Consider the following 20009-nt stretch of genomic DNA (forward strand, 5'->3'; position numbering starts at 1 on the left):
AGCCGATCCGACGAATAGGCTTCAGCTAAAGTGTACTTTCACTGAAGTGGGCATCTACTTTGTTCGATGTAACGTATTTTCAAACAAAGCAGACACACACACACACACACGTATTTATACGTGTACACACAAACATAAAACCTGAGTAATAAAAAAGCCACTTTGGAATTTAGCAAATTGCCAAGGTACATCTGGGGGGGGGGGTCTGCTAACAGAATGAATCAGCACATTTTACTCTCAGCTGTCTATATTATGGGAGTATTGTGGGCTGAATGCATAATAAGAAAAGGAAGGCCATATTCAAGTTTGGGTATTAAAATATTTTTAGTAACGGATCTGTGAACAGTGGATGAAAGGAGGTGTCTGACCTAACAGTTTTAATTGAGCAAGAACTTTGTTACAAAATTTGTACATGTGGTAAAGAAAAAGGTAGATGAGTATCAGGCCTAGGTTTTGTTGTTGGTCTTTTTGTCTTTTCCCGGTTAGGGGTCGCCACAGCGCAACTCCGGTCCGCTAATGATTGGCAGTAGATTTTTTTTATGGTGCCGAGTTGCCAGCCCGACTCTCAACCTTCAGTGAAGGCACGCCCATTCACTCATGTCTTACGGAGGCCACTCGACCACGGGGAGGACATGCAGACTCCACACAGAAGGCCCTACAGCTGTGAATCAAACAGGAGAACCTCTTGCTATGAGGCAACAATGCTACCGCTGTACCACCGCGGCTTCCACAAGTATCAGGCTAGGTATCTCTGTTCAATGACAACAGGTATCATTTTCCCATTAAGATCTGTTAAAAGAATAGGAGGAATAGTGGGTAATTTCTTGGACGAGGCAAAGACCACAATATTTGTTTTCTTAAGGTTAATTAGTAGTGGACCAGATGCATAACAGAGTGAAAATGTCATGTAACTTGGTTTGCAGTAGCAGCATATCATCTGCATACATTATTAATTTAAAGATTTGTTAATTCTAGGGGGAGATCATTAGAGAGAGAGAGAGAAGAGGAGAGGAGAGGACCAAGCATAGACTCTTGTGGTACACCTGTATTAAGTCTACGAGCAGTAGAGGATGAGACACTGCTATGGACTTGGAAGGTACTGTCCTTTAGACAGCTTTGAAACCAGCACATAGTGTTACCTCCAAAGTTGAGTCTTTTGAGTTTGTTGACAAGAAGGGTATGGTTGACCATTTCAAAATCCCCTTGTCAACAAAAAGACCTGTAGTAACAACTCCTTCATTTAGGTTGCAATGAATGGCATCAGTGGTCATTACCAAAGCAGAAAAGATACTGAAGGAATTGTGAAAGCCATGCTGGGCATCACATAACAGGCCATAGCTGTTAATGTGCTTAACTAGTTGACGTATAAAAGCATTTTCAAATATTTTGGCGAAAGGTTTATAAACCTTCAGCCCAATAAGTGACTTTAGGTAGAGGGATTATAAATGTGTGTTTGAATACTGGTTGGACAGTGCCTAAGTTGAGAGATTAAAGATATGACTAAAGAGGTTTAGTGATTTGTTTCAGCTGCAAGCCTTAAGAAGGTGGGACGAAGACTGCTGGATTTAGATCCTGAATCACTGAGTTTGAGAAGTAGGGATTTGGTCCATTTTGCTGAAATTTGAGAGAAAAGTGAAAGGTTGCTGTATAACAGGTAAGGAGTCTATATTATATGAACGAATTTTCATAATATTGAATGCCCTAAAGAGCGAAAATGACAGAACTCAAACTCGTTATTGTGGGGGGGGGGGGCAGTGCCCCCCCACATCCCCCACTCAATATATACACCAACTCCAAGATCGCACTACAGTGAGGAAAGGGCAAATATTCCGACCTTCACTGTACTGCGATCCCACAAGAAGCACTTCCAGGTCCGGCATTTTCACTCTTTACAGCATTTGACGTTATGAACATTCGTTCATATAATACAGGCCCCCAAGCAAAAGGGTTACATCAGGGGATGAAAGTTATTGGTCTCTGTTGGGGGGGGGGGTCAATTGTTGGAAAGGCTTTAGTTATCTTGGTTATGATGAACTGAAAAAATAGAGTGCAATCATTAGCAAAGATGAAGTACCTCAATGTTACTGGATCATCTTTGGCAGTTGAAGAGTTATTTAATGTCCCTGTTGAGCTTTTTATTTCTGTCCAAAACTGATTGGGTCTAGATCAGTTTGCATCCCATTTCTTTCTAACATAGGGCTTTTGCATTATTTGTTGCAATTCTTGTTTGTTTTTTTTTTTCAAGTTTCTCTGCTGAGGAGGAGTTTTTCTACTTTTTTTTTTTTTTTTTTTTTACAGCCTTCTTAGCTGCCACAAAGACTACAGACAGCAACCTTAATTCACACTTCACACAGTCCTTATACTGCAATAGTTTCTACAGAAAAAAATGAAACTTCAGTTTACTATGACCAGCCATATTCAAGCAAGCAACCGGTGATCCCAGAAAGACATCTAGCCAAAAGGTGGTGGGTGCCAGGTCACCAAAGGTAGTTTCGGTGAATGCAAACCAAACAAAAGCAATTCACCAAAAGTATTTTCACCAACAGTGGGGACTGCCTTTTTTTCCACTGTTGTACAATCTTGGGTTGTAATATATAATTCCAGACACACTCTATCCCTCCACAATGGAGGGTGCTTGGGGGCTTGCCCTCCCTGCACAAAAAAAAAAAAAAAAAAAAAATTAATATTCGCTGATGGTGGTTCCAGGAAATAATTTAAATTTTTTTTGATTTCACTGAAACTACCTTCAGTGAGTCAACATGTATCCCTACCAGAAACACCACAGAGTGCATCTCAGTGAAGTGAAAAGGAATACATACTACCAATGAAATACCCATAAAGAGTGGCTCTTGGTGTACCACCTTGAGGAGGCCAATCCATCCATACTCGTATCAGTTTAGGTACACTCCTCCTGTCACCTCAATCCTCCCACTTCTTGAATAAATATGTCACAGGCCTATAAATACTGAAGCAGCCATCTCTCAGGTAACCTTACAATTAACCTACAATTCCTGCCAACATAATATAAGCCCTGCATTTTCCTACTATTGTTCCTAAAACTTGAAACCCTTACCAGCTCATTAAGTTACCTAAAGTAAACATTTGGATTCTTTCTAATGATTCCAGTACTACACTAATACAGCCTAATCAGGGAGTTGAAAGAACTTAAGTATTCTCTTAAGACCTGCAAAACTGCTCTTTTGGAAGGGTAAAGGACTTCAGATCTGATTCCACAACCAAGCCAAGCCCCCCAATCAAAGGGATTACCTAGAAAGCAATTTCCAGAATGCAAAAAGTACGGTTGTGTACACTTACCATAAATGTAGATGTTCAAGTGTCTTCACTGTTGCAGTCATTACATTTGGTTAATCTGCTGGCAGGTTGCCCTCAGTCGGCCTGAATTCCAAAGTCTTGGGTCCTGCGTCAGTTGCTGTCTCCTCTTCCATGACATCAGGTCGTCAAGGGTATAAAACATGCAGCCAACGCCATTTTCTTGGCCCAGGATGTCAGGTGCCCCCAAAAAGGTAGCAAAAATATGTATGTGTATATATATATATATATATATATATATATATATATATATATATATATATATATATATATAGTAGCAAAAATATGTGTATATATATATATATATATATATATATATATATCTATACATACATACATACACACACATACATGCATCAATATAAACGTTACCTTCATCTACAAGCAAATACACCACACAGGTTGTAGAAGATAGAGAAGGAAAGATAAACTCCAGAATGAAAGGGGGGATGACGGGAGGGTAACCTGGACTGCAACAGTGAATACACTCAAGCATCTACAGAATGAAAGGGGGGATATAATGGGAGGGTAACCTGAACTGCAACAGTGAATACACTTGAACATCTACATTTATGGTAAGTGTACACAACTGTACTATGTTCTTCGTGTTTCACTGTTGCAGTGATTACATTTGGGTAGAATTCCAAAGCTATGGTTAGGAGGCTGGAGCTAAACAGCATTAGGTGCGGCTATAAGGCCCTGCAGAACTGCAGTGGCAAAGCCTGCCCTGGACTTAATAGAGAGGCAAATGATAATGCTTTGTAAAGGTGTGAACTGAACTCCAAGTAGCAGCCTCTAGAATGTTTTTGGTTGGTACTCCTCTGAGAAAGGCTGCTGAAGTAGCTGCAGCTCTGGTGGAATGAGATCTAATGCCCTTGGGCACAGGTTTACCATGGTGTAAGTAGCAGAAACGGATGCAGTGACTTATCCACTTTGAAATTGCCTGCTTGAAATAGCCTTTCCTTCTGATCCTGCAGCATATGTCACTAGTAATTGCTCAGTTTTTCTTAGAGTTTTAGTCCTGCTCAAGTAGAATCTTAGCTGCCTGTGCACATCCAAGGAAAGCAGAATTCTCTCCCCCTTGTTCTGCGGATTTGGATAAAAGGTTGGCAGATGAATAGTTTGGTTAAGTGCCACACTGGAAACCACCTTAGGCATAAAAGTAGGATTTGTCCTCAGAGACACCCTGTCTGGGTAAAATATGATAAAAGGCTCTACAGCCATGAGGGCCTGTAGCTCTGAAACTCTTCTTGCTGAAGTAATTGCTAGTAGCAGAGCTGTTTTCCATGATAAGAACTTTATATCAGCGGTAGCTGCTGGTTCAAATGGAGGCAGGGTGAGCTTTTCCAACACATAATTGAGGTCACATGCAGGTGTTGGTGATCTTCTAGGAGGCCTTAAATTTTTGGCTCCTCTATGATACTGCTTTAGTAAAGGATGAGAAAAGATTGGTGGCTCTGTATTACAATGAGCCGAAATGGCAGAGGCATGGATTTTAATTGATGAGAAAGATAGGCCTTTGTCCAGCATCTCAGTTAAGTATTGTAATATCTGAGGAATATTTGGTTCTGCCGTATCAGTTCCTTGTGCTTGATTCCAAGCACAGAATCTCTTCCATTTGTCAGCATAAGATTTTCTAGTACTAGGCCTTCTTGCTTCCAAAATGACATCCATCACAGCTTTACTGAGAGGTGTTGTTTGTTTAACTACATGATCAGCCATGCTGCTCGTTTCAGTGCCTGGAGTTGATTGTTCAGGATCTGGTTGTTATGCTGGACAGTAGTTGAGGTCTTTGAGGTAAGGTCCAAGCTGGGTATTGAGACAAGTTCCTTAGGATTGGGTACCAGTATTGGCGGTGCCAGTCCGGGGCAATTAGTATCATCTTTGGTTTCTCTGGTCTGACTTTTAGGAGGACCTTGGGAAGAAGAGTCAGAGGAGGAAAGACGTAAACTGATAGGTTTTTCCAACTGTTTCCAACTGAAGGATGTAAAGTCCACTTTCCATGCTTGTCTGTGATAAGTCCTTGTGCCAAATCTTTTCAACTGATAACTTTGAGGAGAGGCAAATAGATCTATGTCTGGGCACCCCCATTTCTTTGTTATGCTGAAGACTTGTGGATCTAGTTTCCACTCGTGAGGATCCATAAGGTTTCTGCTTAAATCGTCTGTCAGAGTATTTTACTTTCCTGGCAGGAATTGAGTTTGAAGATGTATTTGGTAAGTCAAAGCTGTGTCCCCACAGTGCCATGGCTAATCTGCAAAGGGGGTATGAGTGTGTGCCCCCTTGTTTATGTACCACATAACCTTGGTGTTGTCCGTCTTTATCAGTAGTTGTCCTGGATGAAGTAAGACCTTGAAGGCTGTTAGGGCATTTTGAACAGCTAGCATCTCTTTCTGGTTGATATTTAGATGCATTTGTTTTGGGGTCCATATGCCCTGAATGCATTTTCCTGCCATGTGGGCTCCCCAGGCATAATCCGATGTGTCAGTTAAGGTTTGGCTGGCGGGTGTAGAGTGAAGGCTCGTCCCATGTTTTGGTGACATGCCTTTGCCCACCACAGAAACTCCTGTCGTAGGCAGGGAATGAGAGGAATCATTGTTTCCAGACTGTGACAATGTTGACTCCATAAACTTTTTAGGTACCACTGAAGTTTCCTCAAATGCAGTCTTGCATGTGGAATCAGTAGGATGCAGGATGTCATGAAGCCCAAAGCCTGCAGAATTTGTCTTGCAGATAACTGGGTTTTTGTTGCCATCAGTTTGAAGTAAGTAGTCAGTCAGTTGCCTTTGCTTGTCTGGCGTGAGGTAAGCCATCTGGGCAGTTGTATTTAAGCTTGCACCCAGGAATGTTATCTTTTGAGAGGGTACCAGTTGTGATTTCTTTTTGTTTTTTGTGTACCCTAGGCATGTTAGAAGCCTTTTCACAAATGCCAGGTGTTGAAGAAGAATGTCCTTGTTCTCTGCTTGAATGAGACAGTCGTCCATGTAAGGATATATTTGTATACTTCTTTGTCTGCAAAATTCAATTATTGGTGCCAGGCACTTTGTAAAGACCCTGGGCGAAGTAGATAAGCCAAAGGCCAGTGCAGAGAATTGGTAATGTATTAAGCCAACCTTGAATCTGAGGTATCTTCTGCACGACTGTCTTATTGGGACATGCAGGTATGCTTCTTTTAGGTCTAATGTCACCAGCCAAGCATTCTTGCCCAGCATGGGCAGAAGCTGCTGCAAAATCAGCATTTTGAATTTTGGAATGTCCAGGTATGTGTTCAAAATCGATAAATCCAGTATTGGCCGCCAGGGCCTTGTCCTTTCTGGGTACCAAGAACAGTCTTGAGTAAAAACCTTGTCCTTTTTCCTGTTCTGGTACTGGCTGAATGACCCCCATATCCATGAGGGACGTAACTTGTTTCTGTGCCTCTGCCCATTGTTTTTTTGGCAGATCTGGCCAACCGTTTACCATTGGCAGAGTATGAAAATGGAATCTGTATCCCTGTGATGGTATATTTAGCACCCACTTGTCCTGGGTTATTAACTGCCAATTTTGAGCAAAAAATGCTAATTTCCCCCCTAAGGGTGCTGCCAAAAGATAAGTGCTTGGTGTTGGCAGAGGGAAGTCATTGGGACTGTTTTCTGTAGGTTTGCACTTTATCTCCTCCAGACCTGGAGGTAGAAGCGACCTATTGCTTTGACCTGTAAGAATCTTGTGCCTGGTATCTAGAACCCTTAGGGCGTCTTGATTTTCCCCTTTGAGCTCTGTCTGACACAGAAAGGACACTTTTTGTAGGCCAGTGTCTACTGAATCTTGGTGGCTGCACTTGTAAGAAGTCTTTTACGGTTTGCATAGACTTAGCTTTGTCTTCCATTTTCTTTAATACCTCTTCTGCCTTAATACCAGTGTATCATGCTGTAAAGGTGCATCTAGCAATTTAACTTTAACATGATCAGGCAAATTTTGTTCCTTTAGCCAGGCATGCCTCCTAATCACAGATCCAGTAACTGCAGCCCTGCAGGAGACCTCTAAGGAGTCAAAACCACACTGCAAAGTATGCTTTCCAACCTGTTCAACTGCATGCAATAATTACTGCATTTCTTTATTTTCTGCACATTCAGAAATCATCATAATTTTCTGTTTCAGCAATCCCATAACATGTTGTTGATACTTGAGCACATAAAATTGACAGTTTAAGGCCCTAATTGCCAAGGTTGCAGATGTATAAACTTTTTTTCCCCCATCTGTCCAGTGCCCTTGAATCTCTGTCAGAGGGGGTAGGATTTTTGCTGTTGAGGCCTTAACTCCCTTGGAACCATGTGAAATAGTTTCAGGATCAGCAGCAGAGTTTCTAAATAAAAATGTATGTGAATCAGGGACCCTGTAATATCTGTCAGGCTTGCTGGGAGCCGGAGGTAAGGAGTCAGGGGTCAAGCTTGACTCCGAAAACACATCATCCACAATGTCTAAAACGGGGAATGGCTAAAGGCTTGTGCTGAGGGAGAAGAAGAAAATCTCTGAGCCTCGTTTTGATTCTGAGAAATCCTGACTCTCCCAGTGAAAATGCTCCCTCAAAGTATGCAAGGTTTCTCCAAATGAATAATCCTCAGGAGGTGATGCAGATGGTATAGACTCCTCTGCATCAGAATCCTCATAGGGAGGAATAGAAATTCCTGATCAGAAGAGGAATCAGAAGAAATGGAAACCTGATCTGAAGATTCATAATCAGTGTCTTGCCTAGGCCTCTTATCTGGAGGGGGATGGGAACCCCTGATCAATGTAATAAGGTCTTCAGCCATTTTGATCATTTTTTTTTTAGGCATAGAGGCCTGTGCATGTGGCTCATGCGTTGTTTTTTTAGTTTTAGAAGTTGCTTTTGTCTTTGGTTTTGCAGCTGTCGTCGGTTTGATATACAAATGTTGAGGCCTGAAAACCTCATCAGAAGCCGGTGCCTGCTCTGCGGCTCCAGACCCATCCGAGAGAGATACATTCGTGGGTCCAATACTTTGAGCATCTCATAGCATGCCGGGCTCCACATGGGTGTCGGTAGAGGCCTGCAACTCGAAAGTAGCGGGTATCAGGAGCTGCGAAAGCGCCTCACTGAGTACCGGCGAACCCGCGACTGGCTTAGGAGAAACTTTGTCGTTGGTTTTGGACCTCGACTGTCTATCTCTGTCCTTTTCTTTGCGTTTTTTTTTAATGTACTCCGGTAGTCTGATTGCTATCAGACGACATTTCTGGGTAGTTAAATCTGTTTCCAAAATACTTTGAGGCAAAAATATACTGACGCTTAATAGTGCGTTCGTTAAATCTAGCACAAAACCGACAGCCAGGCACAATGTGATCAGGGCCTAGGCAAGGAATACAGTATAAATGGAAATCCTTATGAGGTATTTGTTTCCCACAAGTAATACAATGATTAACTTTTTCTGACATCGGTATGGAGCAAGAAAAAAGTTTCCCCAATGGGTACTTAGCTTTAGTGAAGACTTCGGTTCTGAAACTCAAACTCGAATATTTCAGGAGTTGGCCGACCGGCACTTGCAAAATGCTTCTGCTTCGGGCACCGCGCGGCAAGAAAGACTAAAGAAAATGGCATTGGCTGCATGTTTTATACCCCTGATGACCTGACGTCATGGAAGAGGAGACAGCAACCGACGCAGGACCCAAGACCTTCAAATTCAGGCCGACTGAGGGCAACCTGCCAGCAGATTACCCAAATGTAATGACTGCAACAGTGAAACACGAAGAACTTAGCCAGCAACACAGTACCATTCCTTTTTTTCCAAACACTTTTATTGAATTATCACCTGTGACATAGGCAACATTCACATAAAAGTAATCAAACTATATTAACATGCATTTCCTTTAAACTCTGAGGTTTACTCAGACTTCATATATAAAGCCCTCGTCTCCACAGGCAGCTACTCTACCTTCATCTATTTTGTCATCCTTAAACACTCTATATGTACACACACTTCAATGTCACATCTATTCTTATCACTGTCCCAAATTTCTGTGATACCCCAATGTACACTTTCCCCTCCTGCATAATGTCTTGCAGCTCTCCCTTAATGAACTTTTGAGGTACAGTCCATATAAGAAAATGTTGTTTCAGAAAAGGAATATCCTTTTGAAGGTTGCTCCAAGATCAAGAAGTCCATATCTTCTCGATCAGAAGTGATACTGTCTGTGCTATCTGCCTCAGATAAAAGACCAAATCTTTTGAAGATTTTTCTCTGCTGCCTCTACTTCTGCTCGCTGCTTAATAAATAACCTAGTATACAAAACAACGGTCAGAATATTTTTTGTGAAAATTAGTACTTTTAAGTCTGCTCAGTTAATAACAAGAGTGTAATCACTTTTGGGTAATAATGATGATGGCCACCTCATCCCCTAAAAGCATACTTCCTCTAGGATTCCATAATCACAATCATTTGTGGGACTAGCAAAGGCCAGTCCTGTGTCACTGGTAGAGCTGCAAGAGATCCCCAACACAGAACGGGCCTATGCAGATGACAGCTCTCTCTCTCTCTCTCTCACTGTGGTGAAAATCATGGTCTTGGGGCAACAACAAACTTTGCACAAGGAAATGCTCATGCTGTGCCAATCATATCACCCGTAGCTGCTGCTTTACCCCACTGAAAATTTGCTCGACATTCAGGTGACATTTGTGATCATATCACCCGTAGCTGCTGCTTTACCCCACTGAAAATTTGCTCGACATTCAGGTGACATTTGTGATACTTTAACTCAATCAGTCAATTCTGCTTTACTTCCAGCTTCACCAGCTTGCATAACCACATTAAATGGAGACATTCTTTAGTGAGTCAATTGTAAGAATAGTGGTGAAGTTATCAGTTTAATTTATTAGGATCAATCCCAGTCTTTTTTTTTTTTTTTTTTGGGTCTTTGGAGATTCAACTTCAACAGAGTTAAGCTGTTATCCTCCAACTTTTTTTTCCATAAAAAAAGCTTGTGACACTTTATCCCATTAAGTTTCGTTATTTTACACTTATTTTAGGAAGATGATCCTAGCTAAAATAAGCACAAAGAATAAAAGTCCCTAGGTGACATATGCGTACCTCAGTATCTACTGAACAGCCTTCAAAAGAGAAATGCTTATACAAGAAATGTAAAATTAACAAACTGTTTAACAAGCAATGTTATACTGCTGAACTAAAGAGGATAATGATGGCAATGTTTACCTTTTTAAGAACAATGATCAAAATCAACATATCTTAATTGTAAGGTGTCAGGGGTGGGTGACATTTTAGGGCAACAAAAACTAATATGCATATCTGCCACTACTGGTTATACAGAGTCTTAAGCCAGCCTACATTTATTATGCACTCCAAGGCAAGTAGCCACCTCATGCAGGGGATATACAACTAAAAGAAAAGTGGACAGTTATGTGGTCAACACACTGCTTCAATAGATGTCCATATGTTATGGACTACTGCCCAAATTACTCTTTAAATGCCAGATCAACTAAAGTAAACAAGTACAACCTCTGAATATTAGCCATTTAAAAATGTGAGTTTACCTTGCAATTTCCTGGTTGTAATCATAATCTTCATCCTCCTTCACCCAGGCTAGAGCTCCTGTGGTGGGATTCACTACTGCACGGAATGGTTTCATAGCTTCAATTCGTGCTGGCTGGCCTGCTCTGGTATGTACAGCCCTCCTGATATTGCTTTTACTTGCCAAGCTGGATCTGTCACACTTCAATCTAAAGCAGGGAAACTGTTTACCAAGTCCTTTGAAGAAATAAAAACAGAGTGAAGTGTATTACATTAGTGCTACACTCTACAATATATAAAGGCTTCAGTAACAGTGACTTTACAACAGCAAAAAAGACCTCACCAGAGCTTTACCACGGATTAAAGCAGTTGCACTGAAACCTCCATGCTCCTTGCAGATGGGAAAAAAATGTGTTTTCCTTCAAAAACCACAACCTACAGATCTTAAGTCTGTTTTGTCTTGTATTCTGTCAGAAACCACAGCTGTATGACATACTTGTCACACTACTAGATATTAAAGACAGGAGGTCATGGAAAAGCATTATTAAAATGGGCTTCTGCAATTTTTAAAAAAATTGGGAGTCCATATGAATTTCAAGACAGGTTCCCCTACGTTTAACACCAATTTCATTTCTGCTGTGTGCACCATGTAAAAATGTAATTAAACCACACCATATAAAATTCCTCTGGCAAAAAAACATTAAACTTAATTAAAAACTAATGCAAGACCCCAACAGCTATACTAAAAATTACATAAAAATTACAGCTAGCAAACTTTACATAACAAAGACACTACAAAAGGGGGTCAGTGGAAGGTGCATCTATATTGTTGCAAAACGTTCTCTGTGCAAGATCTATTATTAAAGTAGGTACACCACAGAACTATGCCACTGCTCTTCAGGGAGGATTGTTACAGCTGTAGTATTAAATAGGCAGAAATTCAAGCATCAAGCAAGAACAATTAATATATTTGGTGGAGAGCTAAGGCAGGCCCATCTGCAGCCCTCCTGTAACAAATCCTGTTTCTAGAATGGACATTTTGCTTGTAATGTTTGGTACAATTTGTGGCTGGATAACCAGGCTGCATCCTCACGTATGTTCTTGGTAGAGATATTTTTAAAATAAACACCACAAGGGTTCTCTCTTTTTGTAGTCTCTTATTAAATGCTAAAAGCTTCTCTATGACCTGTAAAACCACTTCAACTGAGAACTGCAAAGCTTCTATTCTTGTCTGGTTTGCATATTTATTTAACACACGGTACCACTGCTTCCACAACGGCAATTCTGTCGCATTTTCCACTGTTCCTTCACTTCATCATTATAACCTTTTACCAATTCAAACCCCATTTTTATTAACTTTACCCTTCTTTATTTCAGAACTCTTGCATTTGACTGTGTCAACTCTTCTAGTTAATACGATGGTGAAACACAAATGTTTAGCAATCACCTCTTCCAAACTGGTTGTCAGTTTTCAAACCTGATGCCCTCATTATCCAAGAGTAACAGGACTCGAGTATAATGCCCCCTTTGCATACATACATACAAATATTTAATTTCAAGCAAGGGCATGCCCTTCTAGCTTGCCAGTATACCTTTGGGGTGTACCTAAACAGGCATATCCAACAAATGCAACGTCCACAGAGGTTCCTCACTAAAAAAAGAGTACAGGACATAGGTAAAATGTCCTATGCAGACCACCTCAAGGCCCTAGCCCTGTATTCTGTCTACTACAGGCAACTGAGGGGAGATCTATGCCTGCCATACAGGGCATTCTCAGACCCTACTCTGATGGACCTCCAGCATAACTGCACAACAGACAGCACCAGAACTACCCATTCTACATACTTAAACCTCACCTGTGATAGAAATAGGACCTGCAGGAGAGACAGGCATGTTATCCCAGAGATTACTCAGTCTCTGCAACAGGCTCCCCATCCATGTGAAGCAGAGTTCCTCCCTAACCCAATTAAACTGCAACTTGGTCAGTTGGATAGGGAACAGGAAATTCATCCCTGGTTTGGCACCTATGTCTCTAATGGGCACAGGCAACCTCTCAAATGATTCATCTCCCAAGCTCCTGCTTACACTTATCAAGGGTACCAGAACTTGTCAGAGATTTGGGATGTATGGCTAGGTTTAAAAAAGCCCTTGTGGTCATTAGCCTAGTAAACACCTATGAATCACATGTAGTCTTTCCCCAATAAGTTCCAGTACTAGCTATCCAAGATTTTCACCTGGTAAAGTACAGAGAAAGAGCCTGCTCTATGGTGCGACTGTAGTCATAGTTCTACAGTTAACCAACACATGGCACATTAAAGTACACCATCCAAATATAGCAGTGTGGGTCACTCATCACAGCAGCAGCTATATGTGGAAAAATTAATTTGGGAAGTAATCAGGAATGGAGGATTCTGAAGATTTACTTTTGTCTGTACTAAACAAAAGCCAATACGGCTCACTTGTAATGGTATTCCAGTGACATGGGCTGGCACAACTCCACTACGGAGCCTGCACTGCTAGGTGCTCAGTTCAGTTCTTCTGAAACAGAAATTCCAGGCAAATGATAAGGTTATTGATAAGTAACAGCAGTAGTAAACAATACATTAGAAGACCATTTAACAACATACACAAAGAATCTTAGAAAGTAATGAAAAGATTCAACAGGTGGAGATCAAGTTCAAAAAAGATCCAGCAGAACGACTATATCCAAACCACTTTTCCCTTACAAACAGCCTTTTGTGGCAAACCATTTCCTGTAACTGTTCCTAACATCAGGAGAGTAACTTGGACAGCAATCCATACCTTATTTATTAGCATATGTTAAGCAGGGTAGAGCACTGCTCCAAATGAACCATTTTCAGAATTATTCCAATATCAGTGTCTGGTTAAAGGACTTGCTTAGCGCAACATAGGAATCAAATGGAGATAATGGAATTAAACCCTGGACTACAGCATGAAGCTCATTAGCAGTTTAGACTTAACCCTCCAGACAGCCAAACAAAACTTAAAATTAAACTTAAAAATACTTCAGCTTGAACGATAGAAACCCAAGCTATTCCCGAACAATCCATGAAGATAGACAGCTACAGCATCCCCTGCAGAACATCTACACCAAAGTTTACCCTATCTCTAGGATGGGCTTGTAATGTTTAATGAAGCTACATAGCTGCAGAAGCTGCAGTCTCTAGTATATCATACATATCCATGGTAGAAACAGTTTTGATATGTGCAGCAGAAGTGGCAGCAACCATTCTGGAATGCAAGCTAACATACCTTTCCAAATCTCTGCTACTGCATTTGTCATAACAAAAACCAACAGATTGTGCTTAGCTGCTTAGATCATGGTAGTGCATAGTCTACATTTCATAATGAGGCATTTTTTTTCTTCTCGTGTACTTAGTTTCTCTAAACAATACCTTGATGACCAAAGACCATCCATGGTGACAAAACGCATTCTCCCTTGTTCTCATACTTAAGGAAGTAAACTGGAAGCTGAACAAACTGTTTCAAGGAAATGGAGATTATCATCGTTATAAAGAAAAAAAATGGTCTGCAATGATATTCTGTTACTGGATGACTATTCAAGGTCTTCTAAACTGCAATTAGCTTCTTCTACATGAAATCAAAGTCGCAAGGAAACAAGTCTTACATGATAAAACATTAAAATTTACTCCAATGCAGACTCTGAACAAGGCTATCTTTTAAAAGTTCTGATCCCAAGCTGCAGACAGTGGACTAACAATAAGCTGGATATGCAACACTACATTTCACTGCAAGAACCTAAGAAATTTTTGGGAATCTAGCAAACATATAGGAATTTTATAGCAAATAAAAGAAGTTTGGATCACAAGGAAAATGTAGGCAGTTCAATAATTAGGATAGTGGGAAAGACAGAGAGTGAAATGGGCCCAAACAATCATCTTTTCACCTTAAACATACATGCTTTTCTGGGAGGACATTTATGACACCAAAGGAAAGACTAACCCTTACAGGAATCAAGGGAAAATCCTCCAGGCATAGAGTCCTACTGGATGTAGTACTGATACTTACCTGCTTCATCAGCAATGCCTTTGTAAAGAGCAAGCATGACAGATGTATAAGCACAGAGCACCATAGCTGCCTAGGTTAAAAGTGGGTTAAGGAACAGATCTGCCTTGTCTGATCGAACTTTTGTGCAGCACCTTCTATAAAGTAGAAGGAAGAGTAGAAAGTTTAAGTTTATGAGTCTACAGAAGAAAGGATACACATCACCTAAGCTTTCTTGTGGCAGTTCAGGCAACTGAACCCCTGCAATATATGAAATTTGCATGGCTGCAAACACATTTGTTATAGGAGTATTCCAATACCTCTCTGACCAACTGCCATTTGTGGGGTAGTAAAAATATCTACCAATAATGTCACTAGTGGTCAATCGTACATACCGAAAGGAAAATCTACCTACCATGAATAGCAGATTCCTATACCTAAAGCTCTTTAGTTTGTTCAGGTACAAGATAAACAGTTTCAGTTGTCTGCCCAGTGAAGTGCCAGGAAAACTAGCTTAACAGTCATCAAAACTAATAACAGTGCCCTTAATGGAAGAAAAAAAAAAAAAGATGACTACTATAAAACAGCATTCCCCGATAACGATTTATATCTATCAGTCGGCATCAAGTACCTCAAATACCAACTCAGTGAAAATACCTCACTAAAAATACTCCAGCAAACCACAAAATATTTGCTTTTTTGTGGGGGGGGGGGCTTGTCCCCCTGTACCTCCATGTGGGGAGGGGGGAACACCTTCAAAACTAAATATACCTACTCTGAGATCACATGACAATGCCGAAAAAGAAACTCCACTATCACTTTTTTCTTTGCATAGCCAACATTCAAGGAACCACCTGTCAAATGAATGACGGGTCCCCTCTGAGACACCCGCAACATTTAATAGTAAACGCATTGAGCTTGACTGGCATAATCTGAAGTTATCTATTTTTTAAAACTCAAGGGTTGTGTAGAAGAAAAGATCACCCAGTAGCATCTACAGCTGTGCTCACTATTTCATTGTTCTTACAACTACTGGTAGAACTGGAAACATTTTTTAAGTGATTTGACAGATTTTAAACAGCCACCAAGTGTTTCTTATGAGTAGATCTACATGGACAAATATAAGGCTAATGAAGGCCTGGATTTAAAAAAAAAAAAAACTCTTAAATTAATGACTAGCTGAAGTTGAAGACAATGCTGCCATGTGAAAAATAAAGCTGCCAAGTGCAACAGCTTACTTCAAGAGAGCAAAATTTAAGAAATGCTGACTGTAAGCCAATACTAACACTACACATATAGGTAAGTGAAATAAAACATTTTTATAACTGACATTTCAAACAGTATTCAGACAAACAATATTTTTTTCAAAATGTCATTCAACGTGATTGCACTTTGATTAGCTGATCAAAACCAATCCAACATAGGTTCCAAAATTTGTATAATCTATGATGGCTGCAGAGCAGATTTGCCATTGTTCAAAAAGCTCCCCAGGTGACCAAGGTAGAAAGATGCTGCTGCATGAGAAGTAGACAGTGCTGCAAATTAGCATGCCATCAACAAATGGCTAAATGTAAAGATAATGAATCTCTAAGAATCACAGACTGGAGCCCAGCACTTTGGAAGACCATTTAGAGACAAAGAAAGGTCTGTAAACTGTTAAAGGAAATGCCCCCTAGAAATCCTGGGCATTTCAATTTGTTGGGCACATGGAGATATGCAGATTGATAGTTCCTAGAGCTTTGATTCCACTGTCTTTCTTAACCTTATGACTAAAACAAAGCAAGGGTAGAAAGACCCATCTCCAGTCTCCACTCATTGTTGGTCTTAGGAATCAGGAGATACCTAATTAAAATCATGTTCCTTTGGATGGACTGGTGGAGATGCATAGATTGATAGGCATCAATCCATATGTTACCAGATGAGTAGCAAACTGGCTTACTGATAGAACCCACCTAGTCAAAATAGGGGAAGCCACCTCAAGTAGTAGACCCATAACAAGTTGTGTTACCCCAGGGATCGGTCTTGGGGCCTCTGCTGTTTGGGATATACTTCTCAGAGGTGCAAGCCAAATCTGGCTATGGCTGACCAAGTTTGCATATGACTGCAAGCTGGGTGCTGTCATCAATTCCCCTAGTGATGTGGACATCCTCCAAGAGGGTCTCACCTACACAAATGACTGGTGCCAGAAACATGGCCTCAAACTGAATTCCAAAAAATGAATCATCCCTTTTGGGGAGAATGACATCCCCACAAATTACCACACTGATAATAAGGCATTAAGCATGCAAACAGTCGTGAGGGACTCGGGAATCTAGGTTGATAGCAAACAGACTTTTGACCACCATATTGCCTCAGTTATATGGAAAGCTTTCTACATGGTCCACCTCATCAGTAAGGGTATTTCATCCAGGGACAAGGTGGTCATAACATCCCTGTATTCTACCCTTAATAAGATGGATTACTGAATACAATTCTCCTTTCGGCATGTACCTCGCAAAGCACATGCAGCAGCTGAAGAGACCATAGAGATTTCAGAGCCTCAAACATCTACCCTACACAGATAGGCTAAAAGCCCTGTCCCTCTACTCAGTCTCCTACAGACTCCTCAGGGGTGACCTCTGTCTAGCATGCAAAGCAATCTCAGACCCCGCCCACTCGAGTAACCCACATGCAAGAACCTCAACCTGGTCTGTGACATCAATAAGACTTGGTGTCAGGACAGATTTGTGTCCCAGAGACTCTCCCTTTTGTAGAATAGACTCCTTCTCCACGCAGAGTACCTTTATAAACCTATTTAAGCTCAACCTGGATAACTGGTTGGGGAACAGAAAATACACTCCTGGCATTCCACCTATGTCCCTGCTGGACAGTGGCATAGGGTGCTGACTTGTTGGCACATGGGCTAAATTCTTGGCTAGGTTTGTAAGGGCCTCAGGGCCAATATCCTAGTAACTTCCTATGATCCGACGAGATTGATTGCCTGAGTCTGTAACAGATAGAAAGGTTAAATACAGTGTTAATAGCAGTGAGCTTGGTGGGTTATAAGGAAATGGATAAGGACAATGAGTCTGTGCAAATGTGACCTGTGTAGCCTTGAGAATTCGGCTGCAGAATTCATAAGTCTGACATGACAACCCACTGAGAAAACTATCTGCTTGAGGAGAAGAGGTACATCACACTACTGATTCTTTCTACTTTGCTAGAATTTTCTTTGGGTTGCCAAAGATTATTTTGACACTCTGAAAGGAGTTAGGGCAACCTGAATAAGTATTGAAGAGTTCTGTAACTATATACATCTAACTTTGCCCAAAATCATCTCCTAGTTTACCCAAGAGAACACTTTACAACTGGCACACATAATGTCTACATTACGCTGTCTGGGGAGGGCGGATTCCTTATCGAGCCTGATTTCTTAGCGTGACTGTAGTAGTTGCACCTCTTACAAATGTATAAACACAAGACACATAAGGGTGCCTGCTAAAGTTTTCAAGAATTACAGCTGCAATCCCTGAAGCAACATAAATATGGGGAAAAACAAGTCTGAGGTTGTAGAATCTTGAAGTACTCCCTCTACTCTATGGTACAGTGATCTGAGAGTTAGTAGTAAAAGTCTGGTAGTGCAACCTTAACCTCTGGGGTTGCAGGAGGGCAACCTTCCCCCTAAAATTCTTAAAAATTTAACTTATTAGCTGTTAATGTTTGAATTGCATTTTTTTTTTTTTTTTTTTTTTTTTTTAAAGAGTGCTGGGACTTGAAGGATTGGGTCTCACTTCTGACTGGGAGTACTTATCTTATTAACACTGTGATTTTGTGATGGCAAAGCAGTTTGTACACACAGCCATTACAATGTTACTGAACATGTGACGCAGGTAGAATCTACATGCTCATTTATATATAGCCTGTAAACTGCTTGCACCCATTTTAGGGAAGAGGTGGTTGCCCAAGACTCGAGAATCTCCTCTTCTTTGAAGATATGCCTTAGATTCCTTGTACTTTCACCAAGACACTAAAAGGCCAACAGTGGTACCAGAAAACAGTAGTGCTGGGACACCCCACAAAGCAGTAACATGTAACAAAAAGCAAATGAACAGTGATCTCCAAATGCACTTTCTGGTAGAGCTGACGCCCACTTGAACTACGTGACATAGTAACCAAGCCCAGCTATATGGCTTGGAATTGAAGAGTGCTTCTATGGCTTCTAGAAGTCCCTGTTCCGCACTCTAAAATGAAAACATACTAGCCAGCTAAAGAGTTGCATGGTCATGACTGGCATAATATTCTAAATGGCCAATACCTTTATAGGGCAACTGCGCCCTTCAGACTTGTTATTTCTCTCTCTGTAATATTAGCTACATTTAGTTTAATGCCTAGGAATCCTTCAGTAGTGTTTAAGTTCTTCATTCCCATCACCCCCATCATTTGTGAAAATAAATCATCTCAGCCTGCATTTCTGCATATCATCTGACTGTGCCATGCTAAGGTCAGTAAAATATTTTGAAAACAGCCTTAGTAAACAGTAAAGCACAACTCATTAAAACTACAAAAATATCAGGACACAATACTGTATAAAGCTCAAATTTTAAAAAAATAGTGTCAACAAGGACAAACATTAAGACTTTAATGGGAGATGCAAGACAGAGAGAGCACCTTTCCAAGCTTCAAACTAGCAGGTATCAATAATGTGATATTTAAAGGTTCTTGCACCTTTTTGTAAATCATTCAGTAGGCCAGTATTCATAACTGAAAAAGCAGTGCTTCTTGGAAACCTCATCTGCACCTTTCTAGGACGTTAATCGTGACAAAAAAATGCACAAAGTAGATAAAAACAGTACACAGGAAATTACTTTGTCTTGGTGAGCACCTATACCCCATCCCTTTTACACAAATTATTTTCAGACAAATCATGCTTTCCTTTATAAACTACATATTATTAAAGACGAGAACAAACATTTAAAAGAGTCAAGACATGCACTAAAGGACTTCCTCCATTCACAATACACTCGGCTAATAACACCCCTATCACACCTGTCTCACACACCAAACTGCTAGGCGTTATCATAGATCACAACATGAAATTTGACATGCAGCATATCGCACATGCAATAAAAAAAAAGTCCATAAAAAACTCTGAACCCTATA

General features: G+C 40.7%; 1 protein-coding gene across 4 annotated transcripts in view; it reads right to left on the reverse strand.

Annotated features, from left to right (window-relative positions):
- The window catches only part of PRMT7 (protein arginine methyltransferase 7), an 843610-nt gene that overhangs the window by 764461 nt on the left and 59140 nt on the right, over window positions 1-20009 (reverse strand). For all 4 annotated transcript variants that reach the window (XM_044081516.1, XM_044081514.1, XM_044081513.1 and 1 more), the window contains one exon: window positions 10868-11081. In XM_044081516.1, the coding sequence (XP_043937451.1) occupies window positions 10868-10962 (95 nt within the window). In that variant the 5' untranslated portion in view covers window positions 10963-11081. The remainder of the gene's footprint in view (window positions 1-10867; window positions 11082-20009) is intronic.

This window comes from Protopterus annectens, chromosome 8.part0, assembly GCF_019279795.1.
Source record: "Protopterus annectens isolate FY-2018-M chromosome 8.part0, PAN1.0, whole genome shotgun sequence".
Lineage (NCBI taxonomy): Eukaryota > Metazoa > Chordata > Ceratodontiformes > Protopteridae > Protopterus > Protopterus annectens.